The sequence below is a fragment of the Micrasema longulum genome, unplaced genomic scaffold (genome assembly GCF_059751315.1).
Source record: "Micrasema longulum isolate JH-2025_06_02 unplaced genomic scaffold, ASM5975131v1 h1tg001917l, whole genome shotgun sequence".
NCBI lineage: Eukaryota > Metazoa > Arthropoda > Insecta > Trichoptera > Brachycentridae > Micrasema > Micrasema longulum.
The window spans coordinates 150,845-170,768 of NW_028279091.1; the positions used below are offsets into that span (position 1 = coordinate 150,845).

At 32.6% G+C, this 19,924-nt stretch overlaps 1 protein-coding gene across 3 annotated transcripts; it reads right to left on the minus strand.

The window, feature by feature from the left end:
- Window positions 1-610: 610 nt before the first annotated feature.
- Ack (activated Cdc42 kinase) lies at window positions 611-19,178 on the minus strand. 3 transcript variants are annotated; one of them, XM_088238552.1, is made up of 13 exons: window positions 18,790-19,178; window positions 18,499-18,625; window positions 17,234-17,490; window positions 14,799-15,213; window positions 12,871-13,072; window positions 11,994-12,189; window positions 11,357-11,482; window positions 9,493-9,596; window positions 6,959-7,210; window positions 6,216-6,359; window positions 4,618-6,133; window positions 4,091-4,300; window positions 611-1,120 (listed from the first exon to the last, which is right to left on the minus strand). In XM_088238552.1, exons 2-13 carry the CDS (start codon window positions 18,592-18,594, stop codon window positions 1,024-1,026), a joined length of 3,615 nt encoding a protein of 1,204 aa, XP_088094678.1. In that variant the 5' UTR covers window positions 18,595-18,625; window positions 18,790-19,178; the 3' UTR covers window positions 611-1,023. The 3 variants fall into 3 exon arrangements, with proteins under 3 accessions (XP_088094678.1, XP_088094676.1, XP_088094677.1); XM_088238550.1 differs by having other exon boundaries at window positions 9,430-9,596; window positions 18,790-19,123; XM_088238551.1 differs by having other exon boundaries at window positions 6,216-6,326; window positions 9,430-9,596; window positions 18,790-19,122.
- Window positions 19,179-19,924: the final 746 nt, after the last annotated feature.

A 19,924-nucleotide genomic window follows, 5' to 3' on the forward strand; every position in this document is an offset into this window, starting at 1 on the left:
ATAAATATCTATGTGTATGCATTATTTATGTTACACTTATTATATGTAGTCAAATTATCATTCAACACCTAATGGTGCATAGGGCACTGCATTGGCACCCCAATCGCAGCGTATCTTGATCATTTTTGTTACATGAAGGTAAGATGATCAGTCTTACGCTTCAGGTGCCAGTCCAGGGACTATGAAATAATATTCTAATGTAAAAACACCTGTTAAAATAAATATTTCACATCAACCATGTCGGGAATCGAAAACGAGACCTCTTGCGTGGTAGGCAAACATGTTGACCACTACACCACGAGGCCGACAGTAGACAAATAGTTTGGTTAAATACATAAAAATTGAGATAAACAATAATAATTAAAGGCATATTTTTATATGGTTTGCCATATTTCTATTTTTAAACCAACTCTTTTTTATACATGAAATTATTAAGTGAAAGATGAATCAACAGCATTGTTTTACATCAATGTTATGAAATAATTGTTAACTGTTAACTATCTAAAATGGTAATACAGATATTCCTTTTTTTTATAAATCACAGCAAACGTGATATGATGAACACACTCGTCCTAACTGGGTCCTGCCACAATTTTAATATTCTTCGTTATTTATTGCTTTTTTATATCATCATACATTATCCAACACACATATATTATATTGTTTTACTAGAATTATTCTATCTATAAACTAATGATAGAGTATAAAATAATTCGCTTTAGAATCATTGAATATTTATGAACTAAAAAGAGTCATACCTTTTCTTATGCGCTTAAATATAAATAATTGAAAAAATACCAATCATTTACCTACGTGATCAGACTAAATTTTCATTGTAAATTTGCAATAATCAGATCATTTGAGTATTGTAAAAGAATATTATGTATACTGTTATATCTATAAATATTATACAAGTTCGTTGCTATTGTTTTCTTTTTAATCTAAAGTAATGACGAATTAGAATGACATTATTGACTATAGTTATAATTAGATTATTAGATAATATAATTAGTGTAATCACAGTTATCGACTATCTAAGAGAGATGAGGCAGCTAGTTCCACATTCCAATTGGTCGCCAGTAAGGCTGACTCACACTGCTCCTTTGAAGCAACCCCCAACCTGAAGTGAAAAACATTTACATATATGATGATTACAATATTTGAGTTTGTCCAAATGTTCGTAGACAAAAGAATCATGTCTACGAACATTTGGACAAACTCAAATATTGTAATGAAACCAACTGGTCCAAGAAAAAGTATAAAAATTGAAAAATTGTTTTCAGGCGTTGCCTAGTATGTGAAATAATTCAGTCAGATGAATCTCTTCTAGACAATAAAGGTTTCAGTTCTTTAGCTTCACTAAAATCAACAAATAGTAGAATTAAAGAAATATGGATGTTCAGGCAAAATGGTGAATGTTACACAGTGTGTAAAGTGGCCACTTAAACCAGCTAATGACAGGTCATAAGCCCTGTAAATGCCTTGACTTCCATATTCCCTTATTTAAGGTATTCTCCATTCCTGTTGTAATTTGTTAATATATGATGATGTAATAACTTATATTTACATACAGTGAAACCTCTTTTTTTCGTTTTTCAAGGGAGCAACAAAAAAGTGTAAAACTAAGGAAAACTTTAAAGTGAAAAAATGAAAAATGTATGAAAAAAATGAAATTTCATTAAAATATAATTATTGTACAAGACTATACTAAATATACCGCAGAAAAATTGTAAGAACTGTCATGATTGAGGATTATTCATATTTACCAATGATATAATCAAAAATATTTTGTATTTATTCAAACAATACTGCAATGTGTTATTGTTTATTGAATTTAAAAAAATACAGGCTTAAATAATTTTATATAGGTACTTAATCTTGAAAACACGAAAATAAAAATTGTAATTTGCATAAAATGCATACAATGATTTTTTCCCTAAATATTGGGAAATTTTATTTATATGGTATTACTTTTTTTAGTATGGCACTTAAAAATTTCATCTGTCATTTACACCGTGGACTGTTTCACACTTTTATGATAACTGTTTAAAATATCTCCTTTGCACATTATGTGTGTATAACATCAAATAATATTTATATTGCCAATTTTTTTAATTTTCTGCATCGTAATTTATCGATGTAAATACTTTATTCTTCCTAAACATGCGTCAACCGCATGTCACTATTTCGTAAAATGTCAAAATTAGACACTTAAACAAAATGGTCAATTACACTGCACCCACTTTGAATTTAGTTTGAGAAAAAATTTACACATTTTTTTATTTACCTCGATTTTATTCTCCATTCACGCGGCGGCGCGCGGCTCGTCTTTTGACAGATCGAATGAGTTATGAAAAAAAAATCGACGTAAAACCGGGGTTATGAAAAACGTAAAAAACATTAATTGGGTGGAAAATTGAATGAGAATGTATGGGAAAAAATGGGACCTAAATATTTCAGTGTAAAAAGCGGGAAAACGTAAAATCGAGGAACGTAAAAACGAGGTTTTACTGTATAAGTTATTAATTTAAAAATACTTGGTGCACTTCCATTTATTTGTTTGACCAATTAGCGCTTTCACCCTCTAACAAATATATATATATATATATATATTATGTACAATTTAAACACTCCATGAATAGAGAATTATTTTCAGCTCTGGTATTTATCAGGGCTCAGAGTAAAAAGGGCCAAAGATTGAGTTAAGTACTGAACAGAAAACACTAAAAATAAATCATTCTAAAGCTGAAACTCCTATGATACCTGATAAATTGAAAATATCGCACATCCAATAAAATAGAGTCACAACTCGAAGTAATATACAGGTAAACGTCGTTTTGCGCTGGTCCGATTTACGCCGATTTACAATTACGCCGGTTGGTGCTGGCGTGGGATTCCCCGGTTCGGCCGACACTAGACGACCGTAGGTGCCGCGATTCTAATACCAGACACACTTTTACATGTTGTTTTATTTTATTACCGTGAACGCGAGCAGCCTACTGTGTGTGTGAAATTGTTTCCGAGTTAGTTTCGTGTTTAAGAAAAATAAAAAGTTATGATTACATTTTTTATTTTATTATTGTTAAAATTAAAAGAATATTCAAATATTAGTAGTAACTATGATTCTGCAAGAGGAAGCAACAAGCAAATCAAATGAAATTTAATGCTTCTTTCAATAAAGTGTGAGAGTTTAATTTAGTACCGACGAACTGGTAAATATTTTAACATATTACAACAGAGATGAAGAACATTTAAGAGAAGGTAATATAGAAGTCTAGGCATCTACGGGGCTTATGACCTGTCAATGGCTGGTTTTACTGGCCACATTACACACTGTGTAACATTCATCATTCTGCCTATATTTGAACATCTATATTCCTTCAATTCTTTCATCTGTTGATGTTTGTGAAGTTAAAGAGCTGAAACCTTTATTTATGCGAGTGAGATTCATCTAATTCATCCACATAAATAAAGGTTTCAGCTCTTTAACTTCACAAACATCAACAGATGAAAGAATTTAAGGAATATAGATGTTCAAATATAGGCAAAATGGTGAATATACACAGTGTGTAAAGTGGCCACTTAAACCAGCCATTGACAGGTCATAAGCCCTGTAGATGCCTAGACTTCTATATTACCTTTTCTTAAATGTTCTTCATCTCTGTTGTAATATGTTAATATAAACAGCTCCCCGGGGAGTTGAATCCAGTCCTTGTCTACAAAAATTTGGACAAACTCAAAATATTATAGTAAGTATTTATTGTAAAAAAATTCATTATCAAGAAATTATTATTTATTTTGTAAACGAATTTAAACTGTATTTATTAAATACATTTATAATTTATTTTATATACCATATGTATTAAATAAACATGTTAGATTGTTCTTAGAATTTTGACACGGAACCTAACCAAACCTTATAATATCTTCCATTATATTTGTATTCATTTTAAGCCGATTTTTTTACACCGGTGTCTCTCAGAACAGAACCCCGGCGTAAAACGACGTTTACCTGTATATCAAAATCAATTTAGATACGAAATGACATGTTGATGCTGAAATTACTTATGGGAAATAAGTATCAACTCACTTCATCAATTGGGCGAGTTTAAGGTGTTTCAGTGCCACGGGGATGCTGCCTTGCGCAGCTTGGAGTGCTGCCAGACACTGGTCCCTTCCCCCTTCTCCAGTCCCCGCTAAGCTCTGCAGTCTTCGTACGGTCTCTTCGCTGATGGGAAGTACTCCTGATATGCCGGACACCCCCAGCTTCCTCTCTAGTTGCTGCATGGACTGGGGGCCACTGCAATACATACTCATGTTGTTATATAAATACACCGACAATAATGACGATCTGGAGAAGCTTGCGCTAGTTGGCAGCGTGGATGAAGAGAGAAAGCACCAACACACCGCCGACCAGATCGGGAGATCGGGACTAAGTCAGAGTCATCAGTGATTGCAGCTATTCTAGAGTAATTGAGTGACAACTGGAGGAATATAGCTTTAGTGAAAGTTGATTACAATTCTCAGTGATAATAAAACAACGGCAACAGAATTGACAATAAGCTAGACTGATACGGACTTTGTTCACTTATAAAAGTAACTACAATGACAACTTACACATCAGATATCTCATGGTATACCGGTTGAGGATTGACTTGACTCTGCATTAGTTCTAAAGGGGAAGGTGGTGCTGGGCGATGTGGTCGCAACACAGCACCCGTGTTTAGAGTTGATCCGTAAACTCCTTCAAACACTTCGTCATAAACTCTTGGAACTGAACTACTTTCCACATATGCGGGGGCATCGTTGCTATACAGGTGATAAGTTCCATAAGTGGGCTGTTGGTCTACACTATAATGATCGTTAATTTCGTTATAAACAGGTTGGCTGTATACTGTAGAGTTTCTTCTGGTGTCATCTACTGTTCTGTCGTAATAAGTTGAGTCCGTTGTCGGCCTGGGGAGAGTACTGTTTCTATTTGACTTGAACTCTCCTAGAGCAGTTTTATTTTGGATCATAGATGACGGTCTGTTAGATAACATCGTAAAGGTGTGCACTTGGTTGGGTCGCATGTTATTGTCTTGAGAATTACTAGCGGCTGTGCTATAATCTGAAAATTCATTATTTACAACGTGGGTGGTTCTTGTTAATGTATTCTGATTGGAATTTATCAGTTGTGAGTTGTTCGAGTATTGATATTCTTCCTTCCAATTTCTTATAGGTTCTTTGGTTTCTCCATTGGAAGAAGAATTTAAAAATTTGGAAGTATCTTGCGTTAAGCTACTACAACTTGCACTGATAGAACTATTATTGGGAAGAGTATTTGTACTATATCTATAAGCATTATTTTGATGTGGAGATTCGCTAGAGGGATTATTGTACTGCAGTGTAGAGTTCCTGCGCAGTACAGCCGACTCCCGTAGAGATTCCAAAGCTTGATACTTGTTGGAGAGCTTATTGGATTGTGGAGGAGGGCGTATACAGGGAATAGTATTTTCATTTTGAGATTCATAGTGAGACTGTTCTTGATTAACATTACTGTTTGCGGTAGCCTCTTTCTTTCCTAAACTCTTTTCAAGTTCTTGTAAGAACTTCTTATCTATTTTAACGGGAGAAGTGTCTAATTTCAGTGATTCTATTTTACTGGTAATATTGCAGTCATCATTCGAACCATGTTGTTGTTCCGCAACAGCTGCTGTTTCGTTAATAGACACAAAATTATTTTCAAATACAGAATCAGATATATTTTGTGGCAATCCATAGGACGTTTGCGATGATGAAGCGTAATTATGATTATGATTTTCTAGTCTTAAACCGGTAGGTTCACTACCTAAATGTGACGTGTCAAATGGATCTTGTTCATTGGCAGACTGCTTAGCGCTGTATAAGCTGGCTGTGTAATTTTTCAATTCTTGAACAGTATAATTGACGGTGTTTCTACTTCCGTAATGAGATTGTGGGACTGGGGAGGGCGCGGTAGCAGACTGTTCCAGAGAAGAATCTAAATTTTGATGATAGTGAGAAGTATTTGCATAACTCGGAGGTTGTTGGTAAGGAGGAGGTTCACTTCTAACTGAGGATTCGTACGAATTTTCCACAGGGTCATCCCAATTCGGATGCTGAGCTTCGAACCCTAGAAATATAATGTGAATTATATATAAAATTATGTGAATCAAGGTAAAAACGAACATTTGTTATTTTAAAGTTTATTTTACCAGTTTGCGGTACGTCGATGGGTTGATCGAGTATGGATTCCAAAATACGCACAGATTCAGGCTGGTTGAGGGCTTGGTGTGTTTGATTACTGGAGGAAGGTTTGTCATCATCTGTGGAGAAATCTATGAGTACACCCTCGTTTGCTGGAAAGGCAAGTAAATCAAACTTGAAATAATTGAGGGAGTGCAATAAGAGTTAAGCGTGAGAAGGGAGGTTAGTAGAAAATTAGTCACAGAGAATCCAGGTAGAATTTCACAGAAAAAAGATAGAAGATAATATTATAAGAATATTGTTTTCTGTGTCTAGTGAATTAGGAATACAGTTCTGAGTGTTAAATAGACACAGAACCCTGAATGAATGTAAAAATCCTGAATCCTAGGATGTTTTACACCACAATATTTCATTGTTCCTGGACTGACATATGAGGCATGAGACTGATAACATAAATGGGTCAAGATATGCTGCAATTGGGGGAACAATGCAGTGCCCTATGAACCACTGGGTATGGATAGGGAAATTATGATATTGTAAAAATTTTTGTTGATTTCACTTAGCAAATTTTCAACAATATATCTTAAGTAACCTACACACAAATTGTTTGCAAGCAAAGGTTTACACAACTTGTAACATTTTAGAAATTACTTATATGATTAAAAATTTTGGAAATAATTTTGATAGTCCTAAGAAATTACACATCACGGCTTACAATAATTATGTTAGTCAGAGTGTTGAAATAAAATACCATTATGTGTAATCTTGGGTTGTGGTGGTCGATCAGGTTTGTTCTTCTTCATAGATTGTCTCGAGTGCTGGCTACCGAGAGCGGAGTGAGTAGGACTGAGGGTACTGTCGTTAGTCAGTTTGTTGTAATTAAACTGTTTGCTTCCCGAGTTGCCTCGCCTTAAGGACTGCGGCTGCACGGCTTCGGGAGACTTCTTTTTCACACTTCCAGTAGGTCGTAAGTTTCTAGAAGACGGACTTGACGGACAAGAACCTGGATAAATTATTTAAAATATAATTAGAAAATTTACTTAAACCCGCAACAAGTTATTTTGTATTAATTACAATCTTTTCAAGAAAATAGGAAATTTTCAGTGATCTCAAAACTAACCATTGTGCATTTGGGTAAGTTGATACAGTAGAACCCCTGTTTTACGTTTTTCAAAGGAGCAGCAAAAAAATGTCAAATTGAGAAAAACGCTAAAGTGAGGAAATGGAAAACTGCAGAAAAATTGTAAAAGCGTTCATAATTGGGGATTATTCATATTTACCTATGATTTCATTAAAAATATTTTGTATTTTTTCAATCAATACTACAATGTGTTTTTTTAATTGAATAAAAAAAAACATGTTTAAATAATTTTATGTAGGTACTTAACCTTAAAAACATAAAAATTTTAATTTTAATTTGCATAATTTTATAACATTCACACATACACATGCATTTTAGGCACACAATGATTTTTGCCCTAAATATTGGGAAATTTTGTTTATATGGTATCATTTTTTTTAATATGGCACCACAGAATTTCAACTGTCATTTACATCGCGGCAAAACTGTTTCACACTTTTATGATAACTGTTTAAACAATCTTCTTTCCAAATTATGTTTATAACTTCAAATAATATTTCTATTGCCAAATTTTTCAACTTTCTGCATTGTAATTTATTGATGTAAAGACTTTATTCTTCCCAAACATGCGTCAACTGCATGTCGCTATTTAGTAAAATGTCAAAATTAGACACTTAAACAAAATGGTCAATTACACTGCACCCACTTTGAATTTAGTTTGAGAAAAAATTTACACATTTTTTTATTTACCTCGATTTTATTCTCCATTCACGCGGCGGCTGGTTGTTTTTTGACAGATCTAACGAGTTTTTAAAAATTTTCAACGTAAAACCAGGGTTATGAAAAACGTCAAAAAACGTTAATTGGGGAGAATATTTTAATGAGAATGTATGGAAAAAAATGGGACCTAAATATTTCAGTGTAAAAAGCGGGAAAACATAAATTTGAGGAACGTAAAAACGAGGATTTATTGTATATATTTTTTTGTTAAAAACTTTCCCCAGCTAACAAGGGTATATACCCCGAATTGTTAAAAATTTTAGTACATAATTTAAACCATTAATAGATAAAGTAGTTTAAATTGATAAAGTGATTTATATGTATTGTTTTAAAGTGCAAAAATAAATATGCTTGTGATATCAAACTATATATTGACGGTTGAAAGTAAAAAGTTACCAAGCGACATATAGCAACTTTACAGAAAAGCCGATTAAAGTTGTTTTAATTAATAAAGAATCTCGTATTTAAATTATCTAGGAATCATACCTAAATAATACGTATGCATGTGACTTTTTCATTAATTAAAAAAAAATTGACTCTTCTGTAAAGTTGCTACATGTCGCTTGGTGACTTTTCCTTTCCACAGCCGATGTGTAATTAGAAAAACATACAATCATCATACATAGTTCAAATTAGACCAATAATGATCAATGCTGAGAGCAGTTGTTCAAACATGTACATAACACATGTTTTAGAAAACACGTGGACACTGCCTGGGCTCGCATTACAATAGGAATTGATCAGTTTTTTCAATATTTTTTTTTTAGAGAAATATTTGCGTTTTTTTGAAATACCCAAATATTTAATTTTGAGGGCCATTTTTAACGAGTTGAAAATAACTCACTATTAGAATATGGAATTCAAGTTGGGGTAGAGTGGGATTTGAACCACGGAACTTTGAGCCGTGAGTCCGAGACACTAGCCACGGGACCACAACCTGATTCTTCAATAAAATCAAATAATTATATTTTTGTAAATATAGAAAATGTTAGATTACAGGTTACCGACGAAGATAGTTAAATTTTTCATACAAATATACTCGTATATTTTTTCTGTTAACTTCCCTTTGTAATAGGAGCCCTGATATCCGATAGGATTTCTTTGAATATGTTATAAAATTGTGCAATCGAGATTAATGAATGGTGCAAGCAATGATTTACAAAAGTGAGTTAGGAAGAAAAATGGCGAACTTGTGAAATAATGAAAATGTATAATCTATTTTAAATCCCATTGTTGATGGCATGAATGCTCTACCACAAGAATAAATAAATTGATTCAAAACTCGTACTTGCATTTTCTTTAATCATCAGATAAATTACTGGCAAAGAAGAAATGGACTATTTGACTGTGGTACGACATACCATCATTTTTGGGAACTAATGAGGGATCTCTAAGATAAGTTTCTTCCAGAAATCCAGGATTACCCCAGGACTTCCCGAATGCTGACCCATGTCCAGTGTGAACTAAAGAATTCTTCATGGGGCGACTGATATCTTGTTGGTGTTTCCTTCCCGAGTCCACTATAGATCTAAAAAAAAAAAACTTTTATAGACAATGCATAGAATAATAATGTCTTGGTATTAAAAAAAATATATTTTCTGTATTCCGGTAGATGGAAAATTAATTTATGTGTGTGAAATAAAGCCAGAATCCTTGACAAGTGTTTTGCACTCAATCAAAATCCTGAAAAGGAAATAAAGTGGAGATAAATGCGCCTTGTAGCGTAGTGGCTAGTGCTTTCATCTACCATGCTTGAGGTCTCAGATTGGATTCCCGGCAGGGTGGAAATGCAATTTTGGTTTTAAAATTGTTCTGTCTATACTGCAATATATTACTGTCCTTCGACTGGCATATAAAGCATAATACTGATCACCTTGCCTTCCATGAAACAAAACTGATCTAGACATGATGCAGTTAGAGTGCCGATGCAGTTCCCTATGCACCACTGGATGTGGATATGAAAATTACGATGAATTTTTTAAATTTATCAAAATAACAACAGAAATAATATAAATAAACATGCACAAAGAGTAGCAAATGCATTTGATTTAAATTTTTTGCAAGTATAAATAATTTAGTTCATCATTCCATGTCGGCTCCCTAGCTGGAGCATATGGTATCCACAAAGAGCCTCCATGCATCTCTGTCGGCCGCCAACTCTTTTGCGTCCTCCCAAGTCAGGTTCTCGTCCCAAAGTTCTGACATAAACTGCCGGCGAACGGTCAACAGTGGACGTCCAGGACGTCGAGAACCTGATGCCTTGTAAAGTAGGCGAGCGTGGTTAAGGCTCTCAGGAGGCATCCGCAGTATATGCCCTGGCCAACCGTATCGCCTCCGTTTGACGACAGTTGTCACCGAAGTTTGCAGCGTCCGTTCTCTTATTACCTCATTCCTCACAAAGTCAAACCACCGCATACCTAAGATTAATTACAAAAATAATTTAGTTACTCGTACAATATATCTTTGATGGGCGTGAAAGTATAATTACAAAAGTGTAACTTCTCAGGAAAGCAAACATTATTATGAACCCAATTATTATTTAGCTTCAGAACTCAGATTTTGCAAAATAGGTTATTATTTACAGATCATTTCATATGTGTAACCACATTCGAGTAATTTGAACGAATGACAGAAATATTCCAGATATACTACTTAAATCATTAAAGATGGGACAGAAATGAGTCTACTTATACTACTAGAACTAGCTTATAGTGTTTGTACCACTCAATGAATGATAGAAATTACTCTACTTATATTACTGAGACTATCTTTTACTATTTGTGCCACTGAAAATATGCCACAAACGCAAATACTTATTTTATTAAAACCATTATTTTTAATAAAATAAGTTGTTTATTTATGTTTTGAGTAGTCGTATAAGTGTACTGTTGATACCATTGAAGCAGGCATACGACAAGGAATATTATCTCATATGAATCGTAAAATAAACAAAAATGCCGTTATACTGTTATGTCCGCCCATCAAAGATATTATATTTTATGTAGCAGTAAAACTTATAAATCCACATATGTGTATTTCAAAACTGCAGTTAAAAATTAATAATAAAGATTGTGCACATATTGGAAAATGAATCGAACCAAGTTTGCTCTAGTTTTTTATCTTCATTTATTTTACTTGGATACTATAAAATATATTGTATAATTAAAAGAAAAGAGAAGAATTTCGGTAAGGTGGTAATGTTATTAATGTATTCCTAAAATATTAAAATAAATTTACAAAATGTCACAACATTATCACTTTCATTATTATTTTAGTAAAAATACTCACTTTGGAAATAGGCCGATATCGAATGTTCTTTGATTTTGTCCTTTCCACCAGTAAAGTTCAGATCTACCATCAATAATAATTATGCAATCACCAGCTTCTGCAGACAACTTCCCTTCATCTGAATAACTAAAAATCAATAATTACAAATATTAAAATTTACAAATGTAAAAATCAACAAACTTTTGAAAACACAAGACTGAGTAACAAAGATGAAAATAATGCACAGACAGTTCCTTCCAAGATTCAAACAGCAGCTAAATTATAAGGACCCAGGTTTTAATTCTAGTGGACAGTTGTGTTTATCCTGTGATATAATCAGTTAAAATTATCATAGTCAATTTTCTCTCTTGATATTGTTACAAAAAATATTTTAATCATCTCGTACTAAAGTAAATGTTTACATTTTTTAAGCTTTAATGTAGTTACTAGTTTATAGGTCGTACATAGTTTTATCAAAAAAAAGTTTATTTGAATTTCCAATAGCTATAATTACCTTTGACATTTGTAAATACATTTTGCTTGCCAAACATAAGAGCCGGAGTTTGCGAGTCTAACCAACATATTTTTTTTTATTAAAAAAGGTTTTGTTTTTATTTTTAAATAATGTTTACTATGTAGTAATAAAAATATAAATTACTTTTGATTGACTGTGACAGAGACTAGACGATTACTGGTAAGATATTGCAAGATAGCAGCGAAGGAAGGTCTCTCCCGAGGAGTGAGGTCCCAACACTGCATCATCAGAAGATACATGTCAGGAGGACAGGCGTCCGGTACAGCCAGGCGCTGGTTCTCCCGAAGGATGAGTCTCAAAATGGCGGATCCATTTAAACCTAATGGAAAAGTAGCCAAAATACATATTAGGTTATTTTTATAATTAGTATAATAACAAATGTTTTACATCATACTGATATTCTTGGACGGCGATCAAAAATGGAAAAGACATGAAAATTACAGAAAAGTATTTCATTGAAACTATTGGTTTTTTATAATAACTAAATGTCTCGTAAGGATAATAAAATGCATAATTAAAACAATATCGAAATTAAAGAAGCAGACATTTTTAATTAAAAATTTATTCATACCCCACTGAGGCGAAGATATAAACTTCTTACATGCTTCTATTGTACGTACCTAGCTTGACAATTTACATACACATACATTACACATTAATGTTTCATTTGTCAAGTTTAAAATTCAATCTACGAGCACCAAGTTCATGTAATTTACTAAATAAATAAAAGATGGGTGGTACAAATTTGTAGATTTTATTTCTAATAATATAAGAGATTATAATTTCTGGTCGGGTAAGATATTGTATTTCTTATGTCAGTCTTACATGTTTTTGTATCGCCTATGTTTACAATACATTTACAGGCTCTTATAAAAATACATATATATAATTATATAGAGAACTAAGATAAGTTTACTTTAAGCGTTTACTGTTATATATACAAATACACAAAATACAACTTTATCAAATCAATTGAAGAAGATAAAATGTATATTCATACCCATCCAAGGATCCTCCCCAAATGTCAGCATTTCCCAAAGTGTAACAGCATACATCCAGACATCGGAAGCGTGAGAGAACTGGCGAGAGCGCAGAGACTCCGGAGCGCACCACGGAAAGGGAACTTTTTTATGTTCTGTCATTACGTAGCAGTCGTCAGAATCCGGCAGAACTCTCATCAACCCAAAATCTCCTATTTTAACCTACAAAATATACTTAGTTTATCATAAAAACATATCAAACAAGATATCTATAAAATGTTTGAGGTTCAAATGTGAAAAATAAACTAATCATTTATATTATTTCAGAAAAATTCTAACTGTAATTTTGAACAAAATATTAAGAAGCATCAAGATTTTCATATGGAGAAAAGTTGAACAAATAATGTGCATATGTACATTTGAGTATCGAAATATAATGAAAATATGACATTATTTACGTGTTTTATATAGTGGGATAATTACTACTATAAGGTAACTTTAAAATCAGCATTTTTTGAGTTACCCACTAAAAACACATACATAATATTTGTATCTTCTTCAAAGAATGCTACAATTAGGCAAGTAGTGATTCATTATAATAATTTTATAATGATTTGGATGTGTGACTCGTCTATTTGTAGCGTTCATGAAGGAGTATAAAAAATGTGTTTTTAGTGGGTAACTCACAAATGCTGATTACGAAGTTACCTAATTGTAGTAATTAACCAGCGATATCTTGTGATGTTAATTGCATTTCCATCACTTAATTAGCAAACTATAAAAAAACTCTACAAATAGATACCGTAGTTGAATTATTTATATGTTATTTTAAACCTGGAAATATTGATCTGCCAAGAAACTATCCAGAATATTTGTTTTTTACTTTGTAGTGTGCGTGTTTATTAATAATTATTCAATCCTAGAAAAAGAGAATAGTCTGATTCATTACTTGTACTTCATTATACTCTAACCGTTTAAGACCTTTAAGACTGAAAAAGCACACATTATGATAAAACTGTAAATACTTTTAAATATCATTGAAAAAAACATAATTTACTGCCTTAGAACGGGGAAGCTATCCCTAGTTAGGCAGTTTAGATGAACCAACAGCAAAAATAAAAAATATGTATGCTTACTTTTACTACTGAATTAATTTGTTGTATAAATAATTACTTGTATATTGCTGTAATAAATATGTAAAATAATATAAAAATAAAATAAAATAAAATAAAAAAATAAATTTATATATATGTTTATTTGTGTAAATTTGCACACACAATAGGGAGATATTTTTTAAATTCCCTTTTCGCATCTAATGGTGCGAAGGTAAGATGATCAGTCTTACGCTTCAGGTACCAGTCCAGGGACTATGAAATATTCTAGTCTGAAAACACCCCATTAAATAAATATTTCTAACCATGTTGGGAATCGAACCCGAGACCTCTTGAATGGTAGGCAAGCGCGCTGACCATTACACCATGAGGCCAACATGTTTTAATACATAACTTTAAAAAAGAAATTATAAAAAAAATGTCCCTAGAAAAACGAGACATGTTTGGCATTGATATTGTGACATCAAGATTTGTGACGATGTTCTATAAAAGTTTTAACGGTCACAAAGTTCAAAACTAACATGAATCGGGATGTATGGGGGCGTGGCCAATCAATGACCATTTTGGCAGGAATTCAAAATTATAAATGAAAAATATTTATTATGCTAATTAGTAAAAAAATTTTTTTACTTAACATTATTTCAAAGACCCTTTAAAATTGTAAAAAAAAGTGATATTTCCCGATTGTGCTATTACGTAAAACATGAAATCACTATGTCTATGCGGGATTTTTTTTCTTTATAATATTACCCTATTTTTTACTGTATTGTAATGTACTGTCAATCTATGTTCTTGTAAGAAAAAAAAAATCAGTAACAAAATCTTTTTAAATGTACCATGTCTAACGTTGAAAGAAGAACGTTACGGCAAGCCAGATCTCTGTGAAGAAATCTTTTCTGTTCGAGATAGGCCATTCCTTGCGCGACCTGAACTGCCCAACGGCTGATCAGGTGAAGGGAAACCCGTCCGTTCTGAGCCCGGAGCCAGTCTATCAGGGCTCCCTTGGGCGCCAACTCGCACACCATCATCAGAGGCTGGAACACCACTCCGTGTAATCGAATCAGGTGCGGGTGGTCGAGGCAATGCATGGCTTGAACCTCTCGCACAAAGTCATCGAATACACCGGGCTGAGTGAGGGCATCCGCTTTGAGGACTTTTACAGCAACCGATAGTGTAGGTGAATCTGGACTCCTTTTCCATTCACCCCGCCGGACCACGCCGAAAGATCCATCTCCAAGCTTATCACCAAGCCTATAAAATAAAATATTTATGTACACATACGCATATATGTATATGAAATCAATATATTGCTGCTCTTACTATGTGTCATTAATTTTTTTAAATTGACATAAATTTATTTTAAATAAGTTTAAAGATTCTTCTCATCGTTTCTTTGAATCCCTTAAAATACTCGTATGTATGTGTATATTTATGTTTTTCCTTTTTAAAAAAATGTTATTATTATTTTATTTTTACATCTGAGCATATTTTTCATTCTTTATTTTAATTCTTAACTTTTAATTACTTTTACAAATTTTCTTCATTTTTTTAACTTTAATTTTAATTTTTAAACAACTTCTATTAATGTTTATTTTCTTTCTCTTTTTTGTACTTTAATTAATAACCTTACATATAATTACTTTATAATATGGAAACTTCACTGGTCCATTAGAGTTAAGTCTAACTGTGTAAAATATAAAACTATGTAACTGTACTATATGTTTCCTAAATAAAATTAAAAAATTAAATACTACAAATACAAATATTAAATAAAATTATTTTATTTGTAGTTTTTTTCTTTTTTTTGCACCACTAAAGGTCACTTTTAGGTCAGGAATTACAGCACAGAACACCCAGGCTTGAGAAAAATCACATTTATTTTTTGTATTCTCACCGGGAATCGAACCCGGAACCTTCTGTGCGTGAGTCGAGGGTCTTAACCACTACACCACGGAGGCCACCAATGTTTAATTTTCATGTGTAAAAACAATGTAAGTAAACAATAAATAATTTATTAAAATATTTTTTTTTAATATTTTGCTATGAGAAATATTTATATTATTAAAATTGGACAATAACATTTATATTTTAAAATGTCTCCAATGACAATAAAAAAATAAATAATTTGTTAAATAAATTTGTTTCTTTAAACAAACAAATCATGCCATTTCCCCATAAGGGTGGTAGGGAGAGGGGACATAACTCATACTCGCTTCTTCTACATTCATACATCTTCTGATGCACGCCTGTAACATTCGCATGGTAAATCTTTTTTACTGGTCTTTCGCTGTCCATTCGCTCTACATGTCCAAACAAACGCAGAACTCTTTCCCTGATTTTTTTGATCATGCTGGGTGGAAAAATATCACAAAATCATAATTGATTTATCAATAATGAATAATCTATAACAAAAACAAGTTTTAAATATATGTACACATTTTATCATGACCTAAATAAAGACAATCTCTAAGCAGACAGTTTCAAATTTTTATTTTTTTAAAGATTTAAGGTTTATTAGAATTTATTGCTGTGTGCCTTGGACAGCCAGAAGGACAAATGCATCGATACTGGAAGAGCTCCATATTACAACTGGTCTATCAGTGGTGTGTTTGAGAAGGATACTGGCTTTCTTTGGACATATTGCTAGACGTGAGCCAGACAATCTAGAAAAGGCAATAATGTCTGGCCGAGTTGAAGGTAGGAGAAGCCGGGGTAATCCCATATAGATGGACTGACCAAATAAAGGTGGCTACGGGGCTAAAATTTGATGAGTCTGTTCGTCGGGCTGAGAAGAATTTATAATCTAAGTACTATAGTTTTGACCATAGTAACGATAATAATTTCATATTTTATCTTAATCAAAATACAGACACAAACATGAACCCTAGAGGACGGTTACAGGAGATAAGTATTTTATCATTTACACTCAGTGATAATAACAGGAATATCTGACACTAAAACTAGATGGATGGGTTTTAGCTACTTTACTGGTAATATTACTATTCGTGTAAAAAAATGTGTGTGGAACAAATAAGTTATTTTATTTTATTATTTAATAGTTAACTCTTCAAGTACGAGCGTGACTACATAACAGTGGACACTGTCGCGAAAAACTATCTTTATTATATTTTAACCCCGAAAGTCATGTTCTTTAGTACGTTGCCACTATGGAATAAACAGCGTGTGGAATTAATGATGAATTTTATTTTGGTCTTTGCTGGGTGATCTAAGAATTTACAATATACTTCTGTATTGAAGGAAATTTACATACGCAATATCCTTTTCCATAATAAGACAGGTGAGAACATTTCCTGAACCAGAGGTAGGCGGTGGTTTAGTAGCGACAGTAGAATTACTAGTAGCACTCTGCTTCCCGCCGCCAATTAATTTGCTCAATATATTCTTTTTCCACTGGCTCATTTTTTTCTTCTTCACCGTATCCATCAGCCTCCGGATGCCGGGCTTACTGAGACCGATCTTCTCCAAATCATCCGGATGAACATAATCAAAGTGAGCCAACCGAGAAACCTGAATATTTTAAACAAAAATTCATTGGTTATTACAATTATCGTCATTTATTTCATTGTGTTTTCTTTGCTTATTTCATGTTATTATTTGTTTTTTTTATTGATATTACTATTTTTGCGTTTCTGATCCTATAAATATTTGTGATGATATACTTATGTGTCTGTGTCAACTATTTGCTCTTCCTAACTCAACACAGGACTTTTAGTCCCATGGACTTACGTCTCAAATAATGTAAATAAATAAAAGTATCGATGGTCCCCTTTAACAATGTCGGTTCTGCAAAATGACTACTTTTGAGTAGAGCAGTTCAAAGTTAGTTTTACTAAAACTGTTGCATGGACAAAGTTATTACTACTGACAATATTAGCCTAGAAACTTACTAAATAAAATGATTTTCAATCAAATAAATTATTGTATACTATGTAACATTTATTGTGATTATATTTATATAAATAAGTGAAAATTGGTAAAAATGTATATCCGACATTTTTAATGGGGACCATCATGGGGGTTTTTTTGAATATTTTTTTTCATACCTTTTTTTGTTTTACCTAATTATGTATGTTAAAAGACATATTAAAATACTTATTTCTTTTATTTAGTAAGTTCATATTGATTTCAAATTTTTATACTATTTATGTTTATTTTTGCACCACGACAGGGCACAAGAATTAATCACAGTGGCGAATTACAGTACAGAACACCTAGGCTTAAGAAATATTAAATTTGAGCCATAATATGCACCCGAGTACAGCCGAACGTAATCCAATACATCCCGACCGCAGGTTTCGGCTGAGCCGAAGCTTCGGTCAGTTTTTGGCCAAAAGCGAAACTTGCCGGTCACTAATGATATCATTATAATTTTCTACATTTTCTTGACAGTGTTTTATTTTAATGGAATCACATTACAATTTAAAAATGACATTTTCTAAGGGGCACACTTGTAATTTCAAAGAAATATATAGGTATTAGACATAGCCAAAAAATGATATTAAATATAATACAAACCTGTAACTCATCGCGTATTCGTAAATAAAATTGTTCAAGCTGGACATCCCTCAATAAATCGGCGAGCCATTCAGTGTCAGAGTAATCTTCAGCCATTGTATTATATAAACTAATGACTTCTTTCAATCTGCAAAACGCACAACAAACCAATTTAATAATACAATCATGATCATGAGAATACATGAATAAACATTAACAGTACTTACATATAAATATTGAATAAAAGAGAAACTCTCAGGACAGGATAATATATCTATGAAAATTCTAATATGATAATATTATAACATGTACCTGAGAATAAAAAATGTTTGCAGCAATCGAACCGATCACGACACCTTGGAAGTGTTTGCACGGCATTCAATAAGCTTACGCCCGAATTATGTTAACGACTAACAATTGTTTAATGTGATCGCAAGTGTATTTTCAAGGTAACTTTCACGTCCATAACATAGAATTAATTTCTCAAGATATTAACAAAAACTGTGTTTGCAAACATTTGGTCGGTCGAATAAGAGAAAAACTTAATCAATTTGTTTAAAATAAGTCGTTATCAATGTAAAATAAGAATAAGAAATAAAAAGCATCACAAAACACGACCAAACGTCAAAACTAAATTGTTACCACAGACTAAAGATATAATACTATCTATTATTACAATATTTTTTTATTATAAACTATATGTAATTTCTGAACATTTCTATGGTTTGTTTCTGAGCATAGACAATAAACATTAAGAAAACTTTCCACATACAGGATAAAAAGCGGCACCTACGTGACAGACATACATTCATGGACAATGTCCGTTAATAAATAAATAAATTTAGGAATGCTCTTGTTTTCACTTTAGCACGGGAAACATCGATTATTCAATCAAACATCCAGCGATCCGAAAACACAGCATTATTTATATTACATTACATTTTTACATTTTTTTTGCACCACAACAGACCAGGAGGCCTAATTACAGTGGTGAATTACATCACAGAGCACCCAGGCTTGAGAAAAATCACATTGTAATTTTTGTGTTCTCACCGGGAATCGAACCCGGAACCTTCCGTGGGTGAGTCAAGCGTCTTGACCACTACGCCAAGGAGGCCGCCAAACATAATAACACCAACCCCAACCTACATAATATTATATCGGTAATCGGTGTGATAACATTTGCACTGAGGTTACCGTGTTGGGTCATTTCTCAACTGTTTTATTTACAATAAAATTATCTGTGTTTATAACAAGATAATATAATCTACAAATTTAAAGACCATAAAACGTCAAGATACCCTACATAATAAATGTATCTATCGGATATTGATTTAGTGCTTTATTGCAGCAGCTGCAAATTTACTGATAGGTGCTGCACTAATATAATTTGTGATATACGTATTAGTAGTTAATGTTTACGTTCAACCATGAATCAACACTATTA

What these genes read in the sequence shown, in the direction of transcription:
- Ack (XM_088238550.1), bottom strand. Translation starts at nt 18,594, where the DNA reads ATGGCTGAAGATTACTCTGACACTGAATGGCTCGCCGATTTATTGAGG. An exon ending in GATATCGGCCTATTTCCAAA is followed by an intron (nt 9,597 to 11,356) that starts GTGAGTATTTTT and finishes TTTTTTTTTTAG; the next exon opens with ATCTATAGTGGACTCGGGAA. An exon ending in ATTAGTTCCCAAAAATGATG is followed by an intron (nt 7,211 to 9,429) that starts GTATGTCGTACC and finishes TAATTTATCCAG; the next exon opens with GTTCTTGTCCGTCAAGTCCG.